This window comes from Bos mutus, chromosome 2 (genome assembly GCF_027580195.1).
Source record: "Bos mutus isolate GX-2022 chromosome 2, NWIPB_WYAK_1.1, whole genome shotgun sequence".
NCBI lineage: Eukaryota > Metazoa > Chordata > Mammalia > Artiodactyla > Bovidae > Bos > Bos mutus.
In genome coordinates this window covers 58,634,021-58,657,222 of record NC_091618.1, presented here as the reverse complement: position 1 = coordinate 58,657,222, position 23,202 = coordinate 58,634,021, and the positions used below count along the sequence as shown (strand labels likewise).

The window sequence follows — 23,202 nt, the reverse complement described above, 5'->3', positions numbered from 1 at the left end:
TAAAGATCTTTGTAGTTTAGAGCTTGGGTACTTAAAATTTTGTAAACAGTTAGGCTCTCATTTTCTTTCCTTTTATCCCCCTAGTGTTAGCATTCTAAAATTTTTGAGTAGGCAATATATTCACAGGATTCAAAATTTAAAATTAAAGGATAAAATTTATATGGTGAAAAATTTTCCTCCCATATCCCTGTGTTCTAGTCTAAGTTCCTTTCTGCATAAATTTGTATATTTCCAGAAATACTTTAATATATATAGGCTATTTAAAGCTATCTTAATATAAGATTATTTAAAAGATTTTTTAAAAAGTGTTATTGAAATATAGGTGATTTACAATGTGTTAATTTCAGATCTACAGCAAAGTGGTTCAATTACACACAGACATAGTCTTTACTAGATTTTAAAGGACATTTTGAGATAGATATCTCCCCTCCTTCCCCATGTTCAGGCTTCCCTCGTGGCTCAGCTGGTAAAGAATTTGCCTGCAATACGGAAAATCTGCGTTAGATTCCTGAGTTGGGAAGAGTCCCTGGAGAAAGAAATGGCTACCCACTTCAGTATTCTGGCCTGAAGAATTCCATGGACTATATAGTTCATCAGGTCACAAAGAGTCAGACTGAGTGACTTTCTCTTCCCCCATACTTATCTCTGCTCCTCCATTTTTATTTACTGCTTGTTTGCTACCTGGCATACAGTAAAACACTTTTTTATGAGTTTTCAAATAATCTTTTACCTTTTCCCATTATCCGTCATCTTTGCAGCATGGATGCACTGCTTTGAACTTTAGGATTCATTAGACATTTGTATTTTGGCTCTTCCAGATTTATGCCATCCAGTCATCTTCATGTTATATTGTATAAGTTTAGGATGCACATGTTGATTTGATACATTTATATATTGCAATGTGATTATTTTTATATCATTAGCTAATACCCCCTCAAGTCACATACTTATTGTTTTTTTTTTTAATTTATTTATTTTTTAATTGGAGGACACTTGCTTTACATTATTGTGTTGTTTTCTGCCGTGTGAAAGTGAAAATTGCTGTTATCTTCGACGCTTTGTGACCCCATGGACTAATACAGTCCATGGAATTCTCCAGGTCAAAATACTGGAGTGGGTAGATGTTCCCTTCTCCAAGGGATCTTCCCAATCCAGGGACTGAACCCAGGTCTCCTGGATTGAAGGTGGATTCTTTACCAGCTGAGCTGATTTCTGCCATACATTGACATGAATCAGCCATAGGTACAATAGCTTAGCGGTGAATGGTGAACAATGCTGCCACATTTGTTGTCTCTGAAGGAGGAGATTTAACTTGGGACCAAAAACAGTCTCAGTCACTCAGAGCTTTGTGTAGATTTTATTTAAAGTGAAAGTGACAGAAAAATCTTCTGACATAGACATCAGAAGGGAGCAGGAGAGTACCCACCCAACTAGTTTAAATGGGGTCTTATGTACTTCTCGGGCTTCCCTTGTGGCTCAGCTGGTAAAGTATCCGCCTGTGATGTGGAAGACCTGGGTTCAATCCCTGGGTTGGGAAGATGCCCTGGAAAATGAAAGGATACTCACTCCAGTATTCTGGCCTGGAGAATGCCATGGCCTGTATAGTCCACGAGGTCGCAAAGAGTCAGACACAACTGAGCGACTTTCACTCGTTCTTCTCAATTAGCTACTGAGAATAAATTAAAAAAATACCTCAAGGCTGTGATGATTTTGCCCAGACCCTTTCCCATAACATTCACCCTGGGATGACATCAGCATGAGATTAGCCAGAAGGAACAGGTGAACCCAGAACTTAAGGCTATGGAAGTTTTTAGCCAGACCTCTTCCATAACATACATCTGAAGCTCAAAAAAAAAAAGGCATGACCCTGAACAAGAAATGTTGCTGCCTGCCAGCCCTATTGTCTAAAGCAAAAGAATGTGAAAAAGAAAGAATGTTTATCTCCTCCTTAAAGAGGCCTTAAGCTTGGACTCCTTATCACCTTGCCAAAGTTAACTGTCTCAGGTATACATATATCCCCTCCCTCTTGAATCCCCCAACCCCCAACCTCCCATTCCACCCCACCCTCTAGGTTGTCCCAGAGCATTGAATATTCTTGGCTCATTTGTTAAAATGTTAGCTGATCATATATGTGGGGGTTATTTGTGGGCTCTCTGTTGTGTTTCATTGATTTATGTGTCTATTTCTATGCTTGCATCTTATTGTTTAAATTACTATATCTTTGTAGTATAGATTGAAATCAGGAAGTGTGATGCCTCCAGCTTTCTCAGGAGTGTTTCTGGCTTTTGTGTTTTTGCAGTTTCTTACAGATTTTATTTTGTTCTACTTCTACAAAAAAATGTTACTGGTATTTGATATAAATAGCATTGAATCTATATTTGGCTTTGAATAATATGGACATTTTAACAATACTAAGTATTTTGATCCATGAAAATGGAATATCCTCAATTTTTTGTCCCTTCATTTTTTTATGACATAGTCTTGTTTTTCTTTGTACAGATTATCCCTTTCTTCATTAACTTTATTCCTAAATACGTTATTGTTTTTGGTGTTATTGAGAATGGGCTTACTTTATTTCTTTTGCAGCAAATAACAGAAATTTAATTTCTTCCTTTCCAATTGTGGATGGATTTTATTTATTTACCTTGCCTGATGATTGCTTTAGCTAGGACATCCAGAACTGTACTGAATAAGAGTGGTAAGAGTGGACATGCTAGTCTTGTCTGTGATTTTAAGAGAAAAGCTTTTAACCTTCCCTCATTGTATATATTAGCTTTGAGTATGTCATAGATGGTCTTTTTAAAATTTTTTATAGAATATTCCTTCTATATCCAATCCATTGAGTACTTTCATTATAAGAGAATATTGAACTCTGTCAAATACTCTGTTTTTTGCATCTATTGAGTTGACTTTATTTTTGGGGGCTCCAAAATCACTGCAGAGGGTGACTGCAGCCACGAGATTAAAAGACACTTAATCTTTGGGAGAAAAGTTATGACCAACCTAGATAGCATATTGAAAAGCAGAGACATTACTTTGCCAACAAAGGTCCGTCTAGTCAAGGCTATGGTTTTTTCAGTGGTCATGTATGGATGTGAGAGTTGGACTGTGCAGAAAGCTGAGTGCCAAAGAATTGATGCTTTTAAACTGTGGTGTTGGAGAAGACTCTTTAGAGTCCCTTGCCGGCGTAGGAACGGCAGAGAGGAGCTACCCCACGTCCGAGGTCAGGGGGGGCGGCTGAGAGGAGATATCCAAGGTGCCCCTAAGCCCGAGGACTGGAGTGGCGGCCTGGAGGAGCTACTCCACGCCCCCACGCCTGAAGCCAGGGGCGGGGGGCGGGAGGAGCAACCCACGCTGGAGGCCAGGGGCAGCAACGAGAGGAGTTACCTGGAGCAGTGGCTGCACCAGGAGGGCCTAGAGGAGCTATCTCACATTGAAGGTCAGAAAGGGTGGCGGTGAGGAGATACCCCTGGTCCAAGGTAAGGAGAAATGGCTGTGCTTTGCTGGAACAGCCGTGAAGAGATACCCCATGCCCAAGGTAAGAGAAACCCAAGTAAAACGGTAGGTGTTGCAAGAGGGCATCAGAGGGCAAACACACTGAAACCATACTCACAGAAAACTAGTCAATCTAATCACACTAGGACCACAGCCTTGTCTAACTCAGTGAAACTAAGCCATGCCCATGGGGCAACCCAAGACGGGCAGATCATGGTGGAGAAGTTTGACAGAATGCGGTCCACTGGAGAAGGGAATGGCAAACCACTTCAGTATTCTTGCCTTGAGAACCCCATGAACAATATGAAAAGGCAAAATGATAGGATACTGAAAGAGGAACTCCCTAGGTCAGTAGGTGCCCAATATGCTACTGGAGATCAGTGGAGAAATAACTCCAGAAAGAATGAAGGGAGCCAAAGCAAAAACAATACCCAGCTGTGGATGTGACTGGTGATAGAAGCAAGGCACAATGCTGTAAAGAACAATATTGCATAGGAATCTGGAATGTCAAGTCCATGAATCAAGGCAAATTGGAAGTGGTCAAACAAGAGATGGCAAGAGTGAATGTCAACATTCTAGGAATCAGCAAACTGAAATGGACTGGAATGGGTGAATTTAACTCAGATGACCATTATATCTACTACTGCGGGCAGGATTCCCTCAGAAGAAATGGAGTAGCCATCATGGTCAACAAAAGAGTCCAAAATGCAGTACTTGAATGCAATCTCAAAAACGACAACATGATCTCTGTTCATTTCCAAGGCAAACCAGTCAATATCACAGTAATCCAAGTCTATGCCCCAACCAGTAATGCTGAAGAAGCTGAAGTTGAATGGTTCTATGAAGACGTACAAGACCTTTTAGAACTAACACCAAAACAGATGTCCTTTTTTCATTATAGGGGACTGGAATGCAAAAGTAGGAAGTCAAGAAACACCTGGAGTAACAGGCAAATTTGGCCTTGGAATACGCAATGAAGCAGGGAAAAAATAATAGAGTTTTGCCAAGAAAATGCACTGGTCATAACAAACACCCTCTTCCAACAACACAAGAGAAGACTCTATACATGGACATCACCAGATGGTCAACACAGAAATCAGATTGATTATATTCTTTGCAGCCAAAGATGGAGCAGCTCTATACAGTCAGCAAAAAGAAGACCAGGAGCTGACTGTAGCTCAGACCATGAACTCCTTATTGCCAAATTCAGACTGAAATTGAAGAAAGTAGGGAAAACCACTAGACTATTCAAGTATGACCTAAATCAAATCCCTTATGATTATACAGTGGAAGTGAGAAATAGATTTAAGGGCCTAGATCTGATAGATAGAGTGCCTGATGAATTATGGAATGAGGTTCATGACATTGTACAGGAGACAGGGATCAAGACCATTCCCATAGAAAAGAAATGCAAAAAAGCAAAATGGCTGTCTGGGAGGCCTTACAAATAGCTGTGTAAAGAAGAGAAGAGAGAAGCAAAGGAGAAAAGGAAAGATATAAACATCTGAATGCAGAGTTCCAAAGAATAGCAAGAAGAGATAAGAAAGCCTTCTTCAGCGATCAATGCAAAGAAATAGAGGAAAACAACAGAGTGGGAAAGACTAGGGGTCTCTTCAAGAAAATCAGAGATACCAAAGGAATATTTCATGCAAAGATGAGCTCGATAAAGGACAGAAATGGTATGGACCTAACAGAAGCAGAAGACATTAAGAAGAGGTGGCAAGAATACACAGAAGAACTGTACAAAAAAGATCTTCACGACCCAGATAATCATGATGGTGTGATCACTGACCTAGAGCCAGACATCCTGGAATGTGAAGTCAAGTGGGCCTTAGAAAGCATCGCTACGAACAAAGCTAGTGGAGGTAATGGAATTCCAGTTGAGCTATTCCAAATCCTGAAAGATGATGCTGTGAAAGTGCTGCACTCAATATGCCAGCAAATTTGGAAAACTCAGCAGTGGCCACAGGACTGGAAAAGGTCAGTTTTCACTCCAATCCCAAAGAAAGGCAATGCCAAAGAATGCTCAAACTACCACACAATTGCACTCATCTCACATGCTAGTAAAGTAATGCTCAAAATCCTCCAAGCCAGGTTTCAGCAATATGTGAACCATAAACTTCCTCATGTTCAAGCTGGTTTTAGAAAAGGCAGAGGAACCAGAGATCAAATTGCCAACATCCGCTGGATCATAGAAAAAGCAAGAGAGTTCCAGAAAAACCTCTATTTCTGCTTTATTGACTATGCCAAATCCTTTGACTGTGTGGATCACAATAAACTGGAAAATTCTGAAAGAGATGGGAATACCAGACCACCTGATCTGCCTCTTGAGAAATTTGTATGCAGGTCAGGAAGCAACAGTTAGAACTGGACATGGAACAACAGACTGGTTCCAAATAGGAAAAGGAGTTCATCAAGGCTGTATATTGTCACCCTGTTTATTTAAATTATATGCAGAGTACATCATGAGAAACGCTGGACTGGAAGAAACACAAGCTGGAATCAAGATTGCTGGGAGAAATATCAATAACCTCAGATATGCAGATGACACCACCTTATGGCAGAAAGTGAAGAGGAACTCAAAAGCCTCTTGATGAAAGTGAAATTGTAGAGTGAAAAAGTTGGCTTGAAGCTCAACATTCAGAAAACGAAGATCATGGCATCCGGTCCCATCACTTCATGTGAAATAATGGGGAAACAGTGGAAACAGTGTCAGACTTTATTTTTCTGGGCTCCAAAATCACTACAGATGGTGACTCCAGCCATGAAATTTAAAGACGCTTACTCCTTGGAAGGAAAGTTATGACCAACCTAGACAGCATATTAAAAAGCAGAGACATTACTTTGCCAACAAAGGTTCGTCTAGTCAAGGCTATGGTTTTTCCAGTGGTCATGTATGGATGTGAGAGTTGGACTGTGAGGAAGGCTGAGTGCCGAAGAATTGATGCTTTTGAACTGTGGTGTTGGAGAAGACTCTTGAGAGTCCCTTGGACTGCAAGGAGATCCAACCAGTCCATTCTGAAGGAGATCAGCCCTGGGATTTCTTTGGAAGGAATGATGCTAAAGCTGAAACTCCAGAACTTTTCCACCTCATGCGAAGAGTTGACTCATTGTTAAAGATCTGATGCTGGGAGGGATTCGGGGCAAGAGAAGAAGGGGACGACAGAGGATGAGATGGCTGGATGGCATCTCTGACTCGATGGACGTGAGTCTAGGTAAACTCCTGGAGTTGGTGATGGACAGGGAGGCCTGGCATGCTGCGATTCATGGGGTCGCAAAGAGTCGGAAACGACTGAGCGACTGATCTGAACTGATCTGATCTGAATGTCTCTGCTTTTGAATATGTTATCTAGGTTGGTCATAACTTTTCTTCCAAGGAGTAAGCGTCTGTTAATTTCATGGCTGCAATCACCATCTGCAGTGATTTTGGAGCCCCCCAAAATAAAGTCTGATACTGTTTCCACTGTTTCCCATTCTATTTCCCATAAAGTGATGGGACCAGATGCCACGATCTTCATTTTCTGTAGGTTGAGTTTAAGCCAACATTTTCCTTCTCCACTTTCACTTTCATCAAAAGGCTTTTTAGTTCCTCTTCACTTTCTGCCACAAGGGTGGTGTCATCTGCATATCTGAGGTTATTAATATTTCTCCCAGCAATTTTGATTCCAGCTTGTGCTTCTTCCAGCCCAGCGTTTCTCATGATGCACTCTGCATATAAGTTAAATAAGCAGGGTGACAATTACAGCCTTGACCTACTCCTTTTCCTATTTGAAACCAGTCTGTTGTTCCATGTCCAGTTCTAACTGTTGTTTCCTGACCTGCATATAGGTTTCTCAAGAGGCAAGTCAGGTGGTCTGGTATTCCCATCTCTTTCAGAATTTTCCAGTTTATTGTGATCCACACAGTCAAAGGCTTTGGCATAGTCAGTAAAGCAGAAATAGAGGTTTTTCTGGAACTGTCTTCCTTTTTTGATGATCCAGCAAATGTTGAAAATTTGATCTCTGGTTCCTCTGCCTTTCATAAAACCAGCTTGAACATCTGGAAGTTCATCGTTCATGTATTGTTGAAGCCTGGCTTGGAGAATTTTGAACATTACTTTACTAGCATGTGAGATGAGTGCAATTGTGTGGTAGTTTGAGCATTCTTTGGCATTGCCTTTGTTTGGGATTGGAATGAAAATTGACCTTGTCTACTCCTGTGGCCACTGCTGAGTTTTCCAAATTTGCTGGCATATTGAGTGCAGCACTTTCACAGCATCATCTTCCAGGATTTGAAATAGCTTAACTGGAATTCCATCACCTCCACTAGCTTTGTTCGTAGCGATGCTTTCTAAGGCCCACTTGACTTCACATTCCAGGTTGTCTGGCCCTAGTTGAGTGATCACACCATCTTGATTATCTTGGTCATGAAGATCTTTTTGTGTACAGTTCTTCTGTGTATTCTTGCCACTTCTTCTTAATATCTTCTGCTTGTGTTAGGTCCATACCACTTCTGTCCTTTATTGAGCCCATCTTTGCGCTAAATATTCCCTTGGTATCTCTATTTTCATGAAGAGATCTCTAGTCTTTCTCATTCTGTTGTTTTCCTCTATTTCTTGGCATTGATTGCTAAGGAAGGCTTTCTTTCTTTTTTTTTTTTTTTTTGAAGTCATTTATTTTACAAAGTTGTTTAAATCCACTCTTTAGCAACATTTAAAAGGCATATTTAAAAATGTGTTTTCCAACTTACTAGTGGTCACTAAAGTTAAAGTCACCAGACATTCTCATGGAGTTTCAGTTTTCCTGGGCCTCCACAGGACTTCTCCTTTTGGATCAGTAACATTGTAGCATGAGAGGTTAAACTGTCCACCAGTTAATATTCATGTATAGGAATGCCATAGGAAGGCTTTCTTATCTCTCCTTGCTATTCTTTGGAACTCTGCATTCAGATGTCTATATTTCCTTTTCTCCTTCGCTTTTTGCTTCTTTTTTTTTACAGCTATTTGTGAGGCCTCCCCAGACAGCCATTTTACTTTTTTGCATTTCTCTTCAATGCGGATGATCTTGATCCCTGTCTCCTGTACAATGTCACAAACCTCTGTCCATAGTTTTTCAGGCACTCTGTTTATCAGATCTAGTCCCTTAAATATGTTTTTCACTTCCACTGTATTATCGTAAGGAATTTGATTTAGGTCATATCTGAATGGTCTAGTGTTTTTCCCTACGTTCTTCAATTTAAGTGTGACTTTGGCAATAAGGAGTTCATGATCTGAGCCACAGTCAGGTCCTGGTCTTGTTTTTGCTGACAAAACAAAGCTCTTATATAGAGCTTCTCCATATTTGGCTGCAAAGAATACCATCAATCTGATTTCAGTGTTGACCATCTGGTGATGTCCATGTATAGAGTCTTCTTTTGTGTTGTTGGAAGAGGGTGTTTGCTATGACCAGTGCATTCTCTTGGCAAAACTCTATTAGGCTTTGTCCTGCTTCATTCCGTATTCCAAGGCCAAATTTACCTGTTACTCTAGGTGTTTCTTGACTTCCTACTTTAGCATTTCAGTCCCCTATAATTAAAAGGACATCTTTTTTGGTGTTAGTTCTAAAAGGTCTTGTAGGTCTTCATAGAACCATTCAACTTCAGCTTCTTCAGCATTACTGGTTGGGGCATAAACTTGGATTACTGTGATATTTAATCACAGTAATCACAGTACATGACATCACAGATGGACATTACTGTCCATCTCAGTAATGATGGACTTCACGGCAGAAGCGTGCTGGCTGCAATGGACCGTGCAGAAGCACGGTGGAGAGGAGCTACTCCTTGTCCAAGGTCAGGGGCGATGGCCAAGAGGAGCTACCCCACATCTGAGGTCAGGGACGGGGGCCTGGAGGAGCTATCTACCACCCGAAGTCAGGGGCTGTGGCCAGGAAGAGCTACCCCTCACCCAAGGTCAGGGGTGGCGACCGAGAGGAGCTACCCCAGGTCCAAGGAGTGGTGGCTGCGCTGGCACAGGAGGGCTGAGCGGAGATACTCCAGGTTCAAGGTCAGGAGAGGTGGCAGTGAGGAGATACCCCTCATCCAAGGTAAGGAGCAGTGGCTGCGCTTTGCTGGAGCAGCTGTGAAGAGAGCCCACGTCCAAGGTAAGAGAAACCCAAGTAAGTGTTGGTGTTGTGAGAGGCATCAGAGGGCAGACACACAAACCATAATCACAGAAAACTAGTCAATCTAATCACACAGATCACAGCCTTGTCTAACTCAATGAAACTAAGCCATGCCGTGTGGGGCCACCCAAGACAGACAGGTCATGGTAGAGAGGTCTGACAGAATGTGGTCCACTGGAGAAGGGAATGGCAAACCACTTCAGTATTCTTGCCTTGAGAACCCCATCAACAGTATGAAAAGGCAAAATGATAGGATACTGAAAGAGAAACTCCCCAGGTCAGTAGGTGCCCAATATGCTACTGGAGATCAGTGGACAAATAACTCCAGAAAGAATGAAGGGATGGAGCCAAAGCAAAAAGAATACCCAGTTGTGGATGTGACTGGTGATAGAAGCAAGGTCTGATGCTGTAAAGAGCAATATTGCTTGGGAACCTGGAACGTTAGGTCCATGCTGCTGCTGCTGCTGCTAAGTCGCTTCAGTCATGTCCGACTCTGTACGACCCCATAGATGGCAGCCCACAGGGCTCCCCTGTCCCTGGGATTCTCCAGGCAAGAACACTGGAGTGGGTTGTCATTTCCTCCTCCAATGCATGAAATTGAAAAGTGAATGTGAAGTCGCTCAGTTCTGTCCAACCCTCAGTGACCCTATGGACTATAGCCTACCAGGCTCCTCTGTCCGTGGGATTTTCTAGGCAAGAGTACTGGAGGTCCATGAATCAAGGAAAATTGGAAGTAGTCAAACAGGAGATGGCAAGAGTAAATGTCGACATTCTAGGAATCAGCAAACTAAAATGGACTGGAATGGGTGAATTTAAGTAAGATGACCATTGTATCTACTACTGTGGGCAGAAATCCCTTAGAAGAAATGGAGTAGCCATCATGGTCAATAAAAGAGTACAAAATGCAGTACTTGGATGCAATCCCCAAAATGACAGAATGATCTCTGTTCGTTTATACTGAATACTCATTATCTAATTATAGTAATTATTATTTGAGGGAGGGGCAGTAGTAGCAAAGAATATGCCTGCCAATGCAGGAGAAACAAGAGAGATGAGTTTGATCACTGGTTTGGGAAGATCCCCTGGAAACAAAAATGGCAACCCATGTCAGTAATCTTGCCTGGAAAATTCCATGAATAGAGTTGCCTGGTGGTCTGCAGCCCATGGATCACAAAGAGTTAGACATAACTGAGCACACACTCACATTGTTATTTTTAACATACTTTAACATTTGTACTATAGCTAAGAGGTCAGTTCATCATTCTGTTATGGAATTAAAGTTTTCCAAAATGACTATATATTTTCACCTTTACTAGTGTATTGTTTATTTTCCCATTTTTTTTCACATTACTAATTACACGTTCTTCTTTTAGCTTGAAGAGCTCATTTCTGCATTTCTTTTAAGGCAGGTCTAGTGGTGATAAACTCCCTCAGCTTTTATTTATTTGGGAAATTCTTCATTTCTCCTTCATATCCGAAAGCTAACTTTGCCAGATAGGATATTCTTGGTTGCTATATGTATTTACTCATTGCACTATTTCCTGACCTGTAAGGTGTTTTACTGAGAACTCTGATAGTCTATTGCAGTTCCTTTGTAGGTTATAATCTTTTTTTTTTTCCCCTCTCTTGGTACTTTTAGGAATTCTGTTAATCTTTGACTTTTGACAGTTTCATTATCATGTCTGGGAGATCATTTTGGATTGAAATTATAAGTGATCTATTAACTTCAGAAAAATAAATATTTAAGTTCCTTCCAAAACTTGGGAAGTGCTCAGCCACTATTTGTTTAAATAAACATTATACACCCTTCTCCATCTTCTTTCCTTCTGGGACTTTAGCGATTCTGATATTTGCTTTTTTGTTGGAATCTTATAGATCACAAAGACTTTCTGTATTCTTTTTCATCCTTTTTCTTTGTTCTCCTCTTACTGGATTGTTTCAAAATTCTTACAGTCCAATTCACTGATTCTCTTTTCTGTTTGGTCTATTTTGCTGTCTGTGTTCTCTTTTGCATTCATCATTTCAGTCACTAAATTCTTTAGTTTCAGAATTTATTTTTTTTATTCAAAATCTGTTTTTCATTTACATATCTTTACTATATCTCTCATTTTATTCATGTATTAATTTTCTATTATCTTTGATTTGTGTCTCTGTGTTTTTTGTTTGTATTTTTTTCACTTTGTTTCTGTAGCTCACTGATTTTCCTCAAGATAGCTATTTTAAATATTTTTGAGTTGAGATGTTCCTGACAGTCCTGTGGTTAAATCTTTGAGCTTCCATTGAAGGGGGCACAGGTTTGATCCTTGGTCAGCAAACTAAGACCTCTCATGTTAGGCAGGCGGTGTGGCCAAAGAAATCTATTTTGGAGTAAATCTCAGGTTTCCATGTATTTGGTTTGATTACTGAAAGACTATTGATATCTTTTAGTGATTCCATACTTCCTTGATTCTTCATGTTCTTTGGAATGTTGCTTTGCTGTTTGACATTTGAAAGAGTTGTCATATCCAACAGTGTTTACTAGGTGCTTTTCAGATGGGAGATACTTCTTACATCAGATTTTATCTGAGATATTCTCTAATTTTGTATCAATACAGTTGTTTCATGACCCTTGCTTCTTCTTGTGGCAGAATTCTTGAGTGTTTTTCCTTGATTTCATAGCTCATCAGGATGGTTGCTGGAAACCTCAGATTTGTTTTCTTGAAGGTGGTATTGCAGCTGAGGTTTATAGTTTCTTTTCTTCAAGAACCCACCTGCCAATGCAGGAAACACAAAAGACACAGGTTCCCTTCCTGGGTCTAAGAGATCCCCTCAGAGAAGGAAATGGCAATCCACCCCGGTATTCTTGCCTGGGAAATTCCAGGCTATAATCCAGGGGCCACAGAGAGTCAGACAGGACTGAGTGGCTCAGAAAACACATATATTCTTGCCATAAGACTTCAGCTTGTTTTCTACATGTACTTACTATTTACTGGAGCCTGCTCTCACTGTCACTCTTGAAAGAGCATGAAAGGAACTGGCAGTGTAGTAAGGAGGAGAGGTAGGGATTTGATAATTTATGAATTTGGGCCAGTTAAGGGGTTCAGACAGTTATGCTTACCCAGCAGTTTGTGGGCATGCTTTCTGCTGGATCCTTTTAATGCCATCTCATGTTCTCATTTGCCTCTTTCTTGACCTACCTTCTCCCCAGTCATGGAGGTCTTGTCTCTGTACTCAGGGTGCTGTGGTACCAAAAAAGTTTTCCCCTGCAGCACTATGCACACTGGTGAAGCTGAGCACTCACCACACTTCATTTCCCTCACAGGAGCGGTCATGGCAGGCTAGTTCAGTTCCACATTGCTCTATCATAGGTAAGGGGCACACTGGTAAAGTTTCTCTTACTCTTTCCTATGCCTCCAAGCTTGCATTTCCACCCCTCCAACAGAATATTTGAACCTCTCCTCTAGACACTGAGACTACTAAAAAAAAAAAACCTGCCTTCTTTGCTCAAGTCAGTGCTCCCCAGGTGTTTGCTGAATATAGCTAAGGGGGATGAGGCTCCTGCTGGTACCACAGTTTGCACCAAAGTCTATCCTATTTCCTGATGCATGGATGGTCAGTGCTCCTTCTGAGAAGCTTGGCATATGGTGCTGGTCTCAAAGCTCCCAAGGAGGCATTTTTTGTTCATGAATGAAAGGTAAATCTTAGATTTTAAAGGAGAAGACAAAAAGGAGAGACAACTTATACCATCATGATGCTAACCTTTACTTTCAATTTGATTATATCTTGGGACTTCTCTGGTTGCTCAGTGGTAAAGAATCCACCTGCCAATGCAGAAGTTGTGGGTTCCATACCCAGGATGAGAACATCTCCTGGAGAAGGAAATAGCAACCCACTCCAGTATTCTTGCCCAGGAAATCTCATGGACAGAGGAGACTGCCCATGAGACTGCAAAATAGTTGGATACAACATAGTTGGATACAACTTAGTAAATAAACAACCATTTGAATAAAATGTATTCAATACCTGTAACCATGTTCCTACTCTAAAATGTATTTTAAATTAGTATTTATGGCGTCTTATTAAAATTAATTTAATAAGCATTATTGCACCTGTTAGTTCCTTGTAGCTTTCTTTGAACACAGTGGACTAAACATTCCAGAACATGGTCTATATAATTGTCCAGCAAGATATATAGCAACAGCAAATATATTAGAATTATTTCACTATTCAGAAGCTATTCAGGGGGATTTATACACTGACAAGGGTAATTTGAAAATTCTAAACTTTGGAAAATTGCTATGTTGTTGAAAATAATGAATAGAATAAAAATTAGATTACATATTTCTTAAGTGCTCTAAGATCTCCTCAAGGAGGAAATGGCAAGTTGCTTCAGTATTTTTGCCTGAAGAGATCCATAGACAGAGGAGCCTGTTGGGCTACAGTCCAAAGGGTCACAAGAGTTGGACACAACTGAGTGACACACTGAGCAGCACAAACTACTAGTATATGTTATAAGCCTATTTAGTTTTTAAAATTTTTTGAAATACAGCAAACTCATAAAGAATAAAATTAAAAAAAAATTGTTTCAGCTTTATAAGTAAATATTATACTTCTAATCCAGTTATAGTACCTGATACCCATCTGGTTGCATCAAATACAATTGTTTTCCTTTCTAATAATCAGCAATAATCTGAATTTTATTTCTTTATTCACATGTGTATGTATATACTATCTTTGTAAATGTGTACATCTATATAAAATTATGTTATATTTTATTATATATATCTTGTCTTTCATGTTTATCTAAGTAGTTACTTACTGTGTATGTTTTGTCAATCAATAAATTTGTCAAACTCTTCGTGTTGGCATTTGTTACTTCAGTGTTTCTAGTTTTACCGACTATATTCATATTGTATAAATAAACCCCTATTTACCCCATTCTTCTGTTGATAAGAAAATGACTGTGTTACTGTGGGTATATGTACATAATGTATACACAAGTATTTCCATATATAAACACACACTTTAAGCACTGTTATTTGTAACAACAATTAAGATATGTAACTCATTTATAAACATATATGAAATTCTCTAAGAAATATGTTTAGGAATGGATTGCTAGGTAACAGAAGATGTGTATCTTCAACTTTAATATAAAAAATAGTTACTCAAAGAAATTGCAGCAATTAACATCTATAATCCCATTAACAAAGGAATTACAAAAGCACTCCCATTGATCTATGTCTTCATCAAGTCATAATATTCTCTGTTCTCTGTTCTTTCTAGAAAAATAGAGTAAGAATGAGAAAGGTGTACCCCAGGACCCAGGAGAAAGGAGCAGTGATCCCACAAGAGACTAACTTAGACTTGCCTGTGAGTGTCCAGGCAATTGCACTACAGGATGTGGATGAAAGTGAAAGAGGAGAGTGAAAAAGTTGGCTTAAACCTCAACATTCAGAAAACTAAGATCATGGCATCCAGTCCCATCACTTCATGGCAAATAGATGGGGAAACAAGGGAAACAGTGAGAGACTTTATTTTTGGGGCTCCAAAATCACTGCAGATGGTGACTGAAGCCATGAAATTAAAAGGTGCTTGCTCTTTGGAAGAAAAGCTATGACCAACCTAGACAGCATATTAAGAAGCAGAGAGACATTACTCTGCCAACCAAGGTCCATCCAGTCAAAGCTATGGATTTTCCAGTAGTCATGTTTGGATGTGAGAGCTGGACTATAAAGAAAGCTGAGTGCCGAAGATATTTTTAGGTTTATTCATATTGTTTATTTCCCTTTGAGCAAATTTTGGTTACTATGTATTTTTAGTAAAGTGTTCTAAGACTTTTCAAATGTATTGGTATATTTTTGAAATTACATATGTATTTTTTTAATGTCCTGCATAGTTAAGCATATGTCTTCTTTTTATATGTAATACTATTTGCATATGTGCTTATGTGTGTACATTCTGTTTCTTTGTCTCTAACTAACTCTATTGTTCTTTCATTGACTGTGTCAGAAGTTTGCTATTTTATTAGTCTTTAAAAAAAACATAAGAACTTTTGGCTTCGTTTGCCATCTCCACTTTATAATTATTTTCTGAAAGTTAAGAGTTATTATGCAAGGAATTATCAAGGAAAGGCTCCTGAAACTGTCCTTATCTGATTAATGGAATAAATGAAAAACAATGTTTTATCTCAGGAAGAATTAACACATACCAACACCAAAGACTTAAATTGTACTGTGATGAACTCCATTATAACTACAGTCCATTTACCTTTACCGCCTTCAAAATTATGATGACAAAGAACTACAACTTGAGAAGTTGTAACATCTATAGCCTGGGATGAGTGTACTGAAATATATCAGTATAGCATCTGGCATTTGGGCTATAACTACTGATATGGCAAAATCATTTCCTTTCCAATCATCATTATCAAAGAGTATTCAGTTCAGTTCAGTTCAGTCACTCAGTCATGTCCGACACTTTCCGACCCTGTGAACCGCAACATGCCAGGCCTCCCTGTCCATCACCAACTCCCAGAATCCACCCAAATCCATCTCCATTGAGTCTGTGATGCCATCCAACCATCTCATCCTCTGTCATCCACTTCTTCTCCTGCCTTCAGTCTTTCCCAGCATCAGGCTCTTTTCAAATGAGTCAGCTCTCCACATCTTGTGGCCAAAGTATTGGAGTTTCAGATTCAACATCAGTCCATCCAATGAACACCCTGGACTGATATTCTTTAGGATGGACTGGTTGGATCTCCTTGCAGTCCAAGGGACTCTCAAGACTCTTCTCCAACACTGCAGTTCAAAAGCATCAGTTCTTCAGCTCTCAGCTTTCTTTATAGTTCAACTCTCACATCCATACATGACCACTGGAAAAACCATAGCATTGACTAGATGAACCTTTGTTGGCAAAGTAATGTCTCTGCTTTTGAATATGCTGTCTAGGTTGGTCATAACTTTCCTTCCAAGGAGTAAGCGTCTTTTAATTTCATGGCTGCAATCACCATCTGCAGTGATTTTGGAGCCCAGAAAAATAAAGTCAGACACTGTTTCCACTGATTTCCCATCTATTTGCCATGAAGTGATGGCCGGATGCCATGATCTTAGTTTTCTGAATGTTGAGCTTTAGGCCAACTTTTTTACTCTCTGCTTTCACATTTGTCAAGAGGCTGTTTAGTTCTTCTTTACAACAGAAATTTGTATTGAAAGTGTAAAAGATGACAGCACACGTTTTGTCTTGCCTTGGGCTGTGCCAACTCTTCTTCATGTCACAATATTGTTGACAGATACACGAAATACAGTTGATTTTTGAAGGTATCAAAATCACTAATAAAGATATTAAATCTCCATAATAGTAACTAAAATTAAAAATTATATTATTTTTAATCCATCATGCTTGTAACAATTTAGACAGATCATGGACCAGCTGATAATATTGTTCCTCTTATCCACTGCTTGTGGAAATGTCAACTACCACAATGTTTTGGGTATTATCTCACAGTATCTGAAAAGTTAAAATAAAATAATAATAATGACAAACTTTGATATGGCAATCCTAAATACCACATGCTATATATAAAGATATATTTTGAGTAAGTTTGTTGGAAAAATTGAGTATTAAAACCAAACAACAAATTTTAAAGGTCTTTTGAATATTGAATTTTATAATGTCTTTTAGTTAACAAGGTTTAGACTTATCAATAACTATTACCTTGTAAATTTTCCATTGGTATATTATTAGAGAAAACAATGAAGCAATGAGATTATTTAATAATGTGACTCTTTATTAGCAAAGTAAAAACTAACAACAAACAGAACTCTTCATGTTTAAACAGTTATATCAGTTTACACAAAAATGTCAAAGAATATCCTCCAAATTGTTAATTGTTAGTTTGAAAAAGGAGTAGAATTGTTGGAAATGTTTATTCATCTATGTGCCTGAAAGTTCTATTTAGAAAGTTTATTTTATTTAAAATTTAATATAAAAACGGATTTACAAATTTTACAATACATAATGTGTAGTCAGAGTGCAAACCAAGTCCAGATTGAAGAACTCTTAGTTCACTGCCATTTTCCTAGATATCCATTTTATCCATCCAAAGATATTATTATATATAATTAAATACTAGAATTTCTATCTCAAAGCGAATATTTCATGACTATGTTTTTCAATATATTTGTAACTCCTATAAAAGAAAGGGGCTAGCACTCAATAGGCCAGCAAATTTGAAAAACTCGGCAGTGGCCACAAAACTGGAAAAATATTCATTCCAGTCACACACAAAAAAATGCAATGCCAAAGAATCTTAAAACTACCACAAAATTGCATTCATTTCCCACGCTAGCAAAGTAATTCTCAAAATTCTCCAAGCTAGGTGATCACAGTACGTGAACCGAGAACTTCCAGATATTCGAGTTGGATTAGGAAAGGCAGAAGAACAAGAGATCAAATTGCCAACATCCGACGGATCATAGAAAAAGCAAGAGAATTACAGGACAACATCTACTTCTGCTTCATTGACTACACTAAAGCCTTTGACTGTGTAGATCACAGCAAACTGTGAAAAATTTTTCAATAGATGGAAATACCAGACCACCTTACCTGCCTCCTGAGAAGTCTGTATACAGGTCAAAAAGCAACACTTAGAACCAGACATGGAGTGACAAACTGGTTCAAAATTGGGAAAGCAGTACATCAGGGCTGTATAATGCCACCCTGTTTATTTAACTTATATGCAGATTACATCATGGAAATGCCGGGCTGGATGAAGCACAAGCTGGAATCAAGATTGCCAGGACAACTGCCAATAACCTCAGATATGCAGATGACATCACCCTTATGGCAGAAAGTGAAGAAGAACTAAAGAGCCTCTTGATGAAAGTGAAAGAGGAGAGTGAAAAAACCAGCTTAAACCTCAACATTCATAAAACTAAGATCATGGCATCTGGTCCCATCATGGCATAGCAATTAAGTGGGGAAACTATGGAAACAGCGAGAGACTTTATATATTTATTGGCCTCCAAAATCACTGCAGGTGGTGACTGCAGCCATGAAATTAAACGAAGCCAACTCCTTGGGTGGGGGGGGGGGAAAGCTATGACCAAACTAGACAGCATATTAAAAAGCAGAGACATTACTTTCCCAAAAAAGGTCCATCTAGTCACAGCTATGGTTTTCCCAGTAGTCAAATATGGATGTGAGAATTGGATCATAAGGAAAGCTGAGCCCCAAAGGATTGATGGTTTTGAACTGTGGTGTTGGAGAAGACTTTGCAAGTCCTTGGACTGAAAGGAGATCAAATCAATCTATCCCAAAGGAAATTAGTCCTGACTATTCATTGGAAAGTCTGATGCTGAAGCTGAAAGGCCAATACTTTGGTCACCTGATGTGAAGAAGTGACTCTTTGGAAAAGACCCTGATGATGGGAACGATTGAAGGCAGGAGGTAAGGGGACGACAGAGGATGAGATGGTTGGATGGCATTACCAACTTGATGGACATGAATTTGAGTAAGCTCCAGGAGTTCGTGATGGATAGGAAAGCCTGGAGTGCTGTATGTAGTCCCTGGGGTCACAAAGAATCAGACACGACTGAGACACTGAACATCAAGTATTTATTTGACCGTCAATGTATGCCTTCATCCATGTAGTGCTTAATTTATCATAAACTCTAGAAAATAAAAGCTACATAAGACAACAAGAAAAAATATGGAGAATATGAATAAGCAAGAAAAATCTCTGAGGATCCAAAAAGAATTTCTTAGTGCCCTTATTTTAAAATATGTATTTTATTTCTAGTGGAATACTTAGAATCAGTTCAATGAACTAATTCATAAAGCCTAAATATTAATATTTGTTTCTTGGCATTAGATTTATGAAGAAAGATTATGGTTAAGACAGAACTGTGATGTCTAGTTGCAAAGCAAAGCTTACCTTGAACAATGCAGAGAAGACAAAAAGAAACTGACAAAACAAGAGCTTGAGGAGTCAACTAAATAACTCTCTGCTGTGATCAGATCAGATTAGAAACATGAGCAAGGGTTAAGTGGAGCCAAGATGAATCTCAAGTTTCTGTTCTTAGTCACTGGTCACAATTCCTGCTTCAGCTAATACCAGAAAAACATAGTATAGTTCCATAAATGAGGTTATATACATACACACACACAACATGTAAAATTCAGAATTGACTAAGTCACAAATAAAGTGGGATTTTTGCATACTTAAAATATTTCCCCCATGCTCTCTAGAGCAATGACTTCTACTTGTATTAAGAGAGACTGCAACATTAAGAAGTGAGTTCATGGTTACTGAAGGCAGAATCACAGAAATAAATCCACGAAAGGGACAATCAAACACCTTTAAAAGCAAATTAAAAAAAAAAACCACAAAACATGCCAGGCTTAGAAATATTTACTGAACTAACTTAAAAAGTGCATTAAAAACATATTTATGGAAATGTATAAAAATAAATGCATATGTATAGAAATATATGATTATCTTAAGAGTGAATAAATGTTCAAAATCAGAAATGTTACACAACACAGTAGAATATTAAAATAACAGGACTCTACCATCATCCTAATAGGTGCAAAAAAATATTTTGATAAAGTAAGCAACCATTCAGCATTCAAAATTTTAGAAAATAAATACATCTTAAGCCTTCTTTTTAACTTGATCAAATGTCTATCTCAGAAATCTACAACAATCATTGTGTTAGTCATGGCACTTTAAAATGATTTCTTATAAGGTTGAGAACTTTATAGGAAATGTTAGATAACTACTATCTAATAGAATAGACACCTGAATCACTACTATCATGGCCTCTATTCAACATTATTCAGAAGAAGCTGATAAATGGAAGAAAAAATTAAGAAAGAAAGGGCATGAGGGTGTAGAGAGAGAAGTAAAAACACTGAACAATTTATCAGTCATTATTACTTGTTGGTAGGTAATGTTTGTCTTCCAAGAATTTGAAAAAATATATAATGAAAATGATAAAGGATGACTGTTAGAACTCCAACAAATAGAAATCACTCCCATCCTCATGGTAATGTGGTCCAGGGGTCCTTATGCCATTGTGTATGTATTAAATTTTAAATTGACTTTCTATGTAGTTATGTAGGTATATTATTCAGAGATTGGATATATTTTATTTAGCAGCATATTTTATAATACTTTATAACTGTCAAATATTTAGAAATAGGATATATAAATTTAGACATAGACATGCAGACTTCCATCTGTGCGATGCCATAAGACCCGTGATTGTTAGAGATTTGTCCATCAGCATATTTTACTGCATCAATTAATTTAAAAATAAAAATATATATATAAACAGTATATTTTAATAAATTTTTTGCAATCCATATGACAGATAAAAGGGTATATATTAATTACAAAAACAGGTCCTAAAATTCATGAGAAAAAAAATAAATTACACAGAGAAAAACTGGCAGAATTTGGAAGCTGGCAAGTCAGAAATGAAAAAAAAAAAAAAATCAAGTTACCAGCATCCAATTAGGCTTGCCAAGAACAGAAAATGATTGCTTTTATTTTTATCTCATGTAGTGAAGAGGTGGAATTTATAGTATTTTTTGAAAGAAATCTGACAATATCTATTGAAATTTACAGGCAGATAGCCTTTGACTCAGTTATCTCACTTGTGTAAATCTCTTTTTAGAGAGTTTGGAAGTGAAACTTCCAAAGTTTCACTTTGTTAAGTACAGTTTATGTACAAGAATGTTCTATACAGTATTATTTGCACTGGCAAAAACAAAATAAAACTTGGAAACAATCTAAAATAGCTATTAATAGAAGAATGTATTTTGAGAATCTATTCAATGAAATAGTAGTTGTTTCAAATAATATTTTATATCTTCCTTAATTTACGTGGTGGAGTATTGAGCAAAAAAAAAAAATCAATAAAAGGATAATTGGACAAACACACCTTTCTTTTTATGTATATTTATGTTTTCAAACTTCTACAAATAGAGAAAAATGTGAAGGTATACAGACAAAGTTTTTTTAATTTATCTTGGAAGTGGAAAGGGAGAATGGGGCTCCTATATAGTGGGGAGAAATAAAATCTGATACATTGTTTTTAGAGATTGTTTTAAAAAGATGTTTTCAGTTCAGTTCAGTAGCTCAGTCGTATCTGACTATTTGCGACCCCATGAACTGCAGCATGCCAGGCCTCCCTGTCCATCACCAACTCCCAGCGTTTACCCAAACTCATGTCCATTGAGTCAGTGATGCCATCTAACCATCTCATCCTCTGTCGTCCCCTTCTACTCTGGCCTTCAATCTTTCCCAGTATCAGGGTCTTTTCAAATGAATCAGCTCTTCTCATCAGGTGGCCAAAGTATTGGAGTTTCAGCTTCAACATCACGTCTTTTAATATGCTTTTTAAGTTCAAAAGGGAATCAGTCCTGTATATTCCTTAGAAGGACTGATGCTGAAGCTCCAATACTTTGGCTACCCAATGTGAAAAGCCAACTCACTGGAAAAGACCTTGATGCTGGGAAGGATTGAAGGCAGAAGGAGAAGGGGACAACAGAGGATGGGATGACTGGATGGCATCAGCGACTTGGTGGATATGAATTTGAGCAAGCCCCAGGAGTTGGTGATGGACCTGGGAAGACTTGCGTGCTGCAGTCTATGGGGTAATCAACAGTTAGACATGACTGAGTAACTGAACTGAATAGAAATGATTTCCTTTAAGATTGACTGGTTTGACCTCCTTGCAGTCCAAGAGACTCTCAAAAGTTTTCTCCAACACCACAGTTCAAAAGCATCAATTCTTCAGCTCTCAGCTTTCTTTATAATAGTCCAACTCTCACATCCATACCTGACTACTGGAAAAACCAAAGCTTTGACTAGATGGACATTTGTTGGCAAAGTAATGTCTCTGGTTCTTAATATACTGTCTAGGTTTGTCATAGCTTTTCTTCTAAGGAGCAAGTGTCTTAATTTCATGGCTGCAGTCATTATCTCAATGATTTTGGAGCTCAAGAAAATAAAAAGTTTCTCACTGTTTCCATTGTTTCCCCATTCATTTGCCATGAAGTGATGCAATTCTAAAAAAAGGCATAAATATCTGTATACATAGAGACCTCTGTTTCTAGGAATGGATCTAAATAAATAAATAAAAAATTTAAAGTTTATGCACGTAAATATTGCTTATTGCAAGATAAGATACAATAATAAAAAATGGAAAATATTAAAAATCCAGCCATTTAGGAAGAATTAATAACACTACAGCAGTGTCATCACCCAATGTCAATGTGAAACCATTATTTAAATCATTAAATAAGGTAAGATTATGAAGATATGGTGGGACTAGTGGTAAAGAAACTGCCTGCCAATGTTCAATTCAGTTCAGTTGCTCAGTAGTGTCCAACGTTTTGTGACTCCATGAACCACAGCACATCAGACCTCCCTGTCCATCACCAACTCCTGGAGTCCACACAAACCCATGTCCATTGAGTCGGTGATGCCATCCAACCATCTCATCCTCTGTCGTCCCCTTCTCCTCCTGCCCTCAATCTTTCCCAGCATCAGGGTCTTTTCAAATGAGTCGCTCTT

General features: G+C 38.3%; 1 protein-coding gene across 1 annotated transcript in view; it reads left to right on the top strand.

Moving 5' to 3' along the window:
• The first annotated feature begins 9,313 nt into the window (after positions 1 to 9,313).
• LOC102270392 (sentrin-specific protease 8) overlaps positions 9,314 to 23,202 on the top strand; it is a 90,707-nt gene continuing 76,818 nt past the window's right edge. Inside the window, exon 1 of the mRNA XM_005897385.2 lies at positions 9,314 to 9,557. Coding sequence (XP_005897447.2) covers positions 9,314 to 9,557 — 244 coding nt within the window. The remainder of the gene's footprint in view (positions 9,558 to 23,202) is intronic.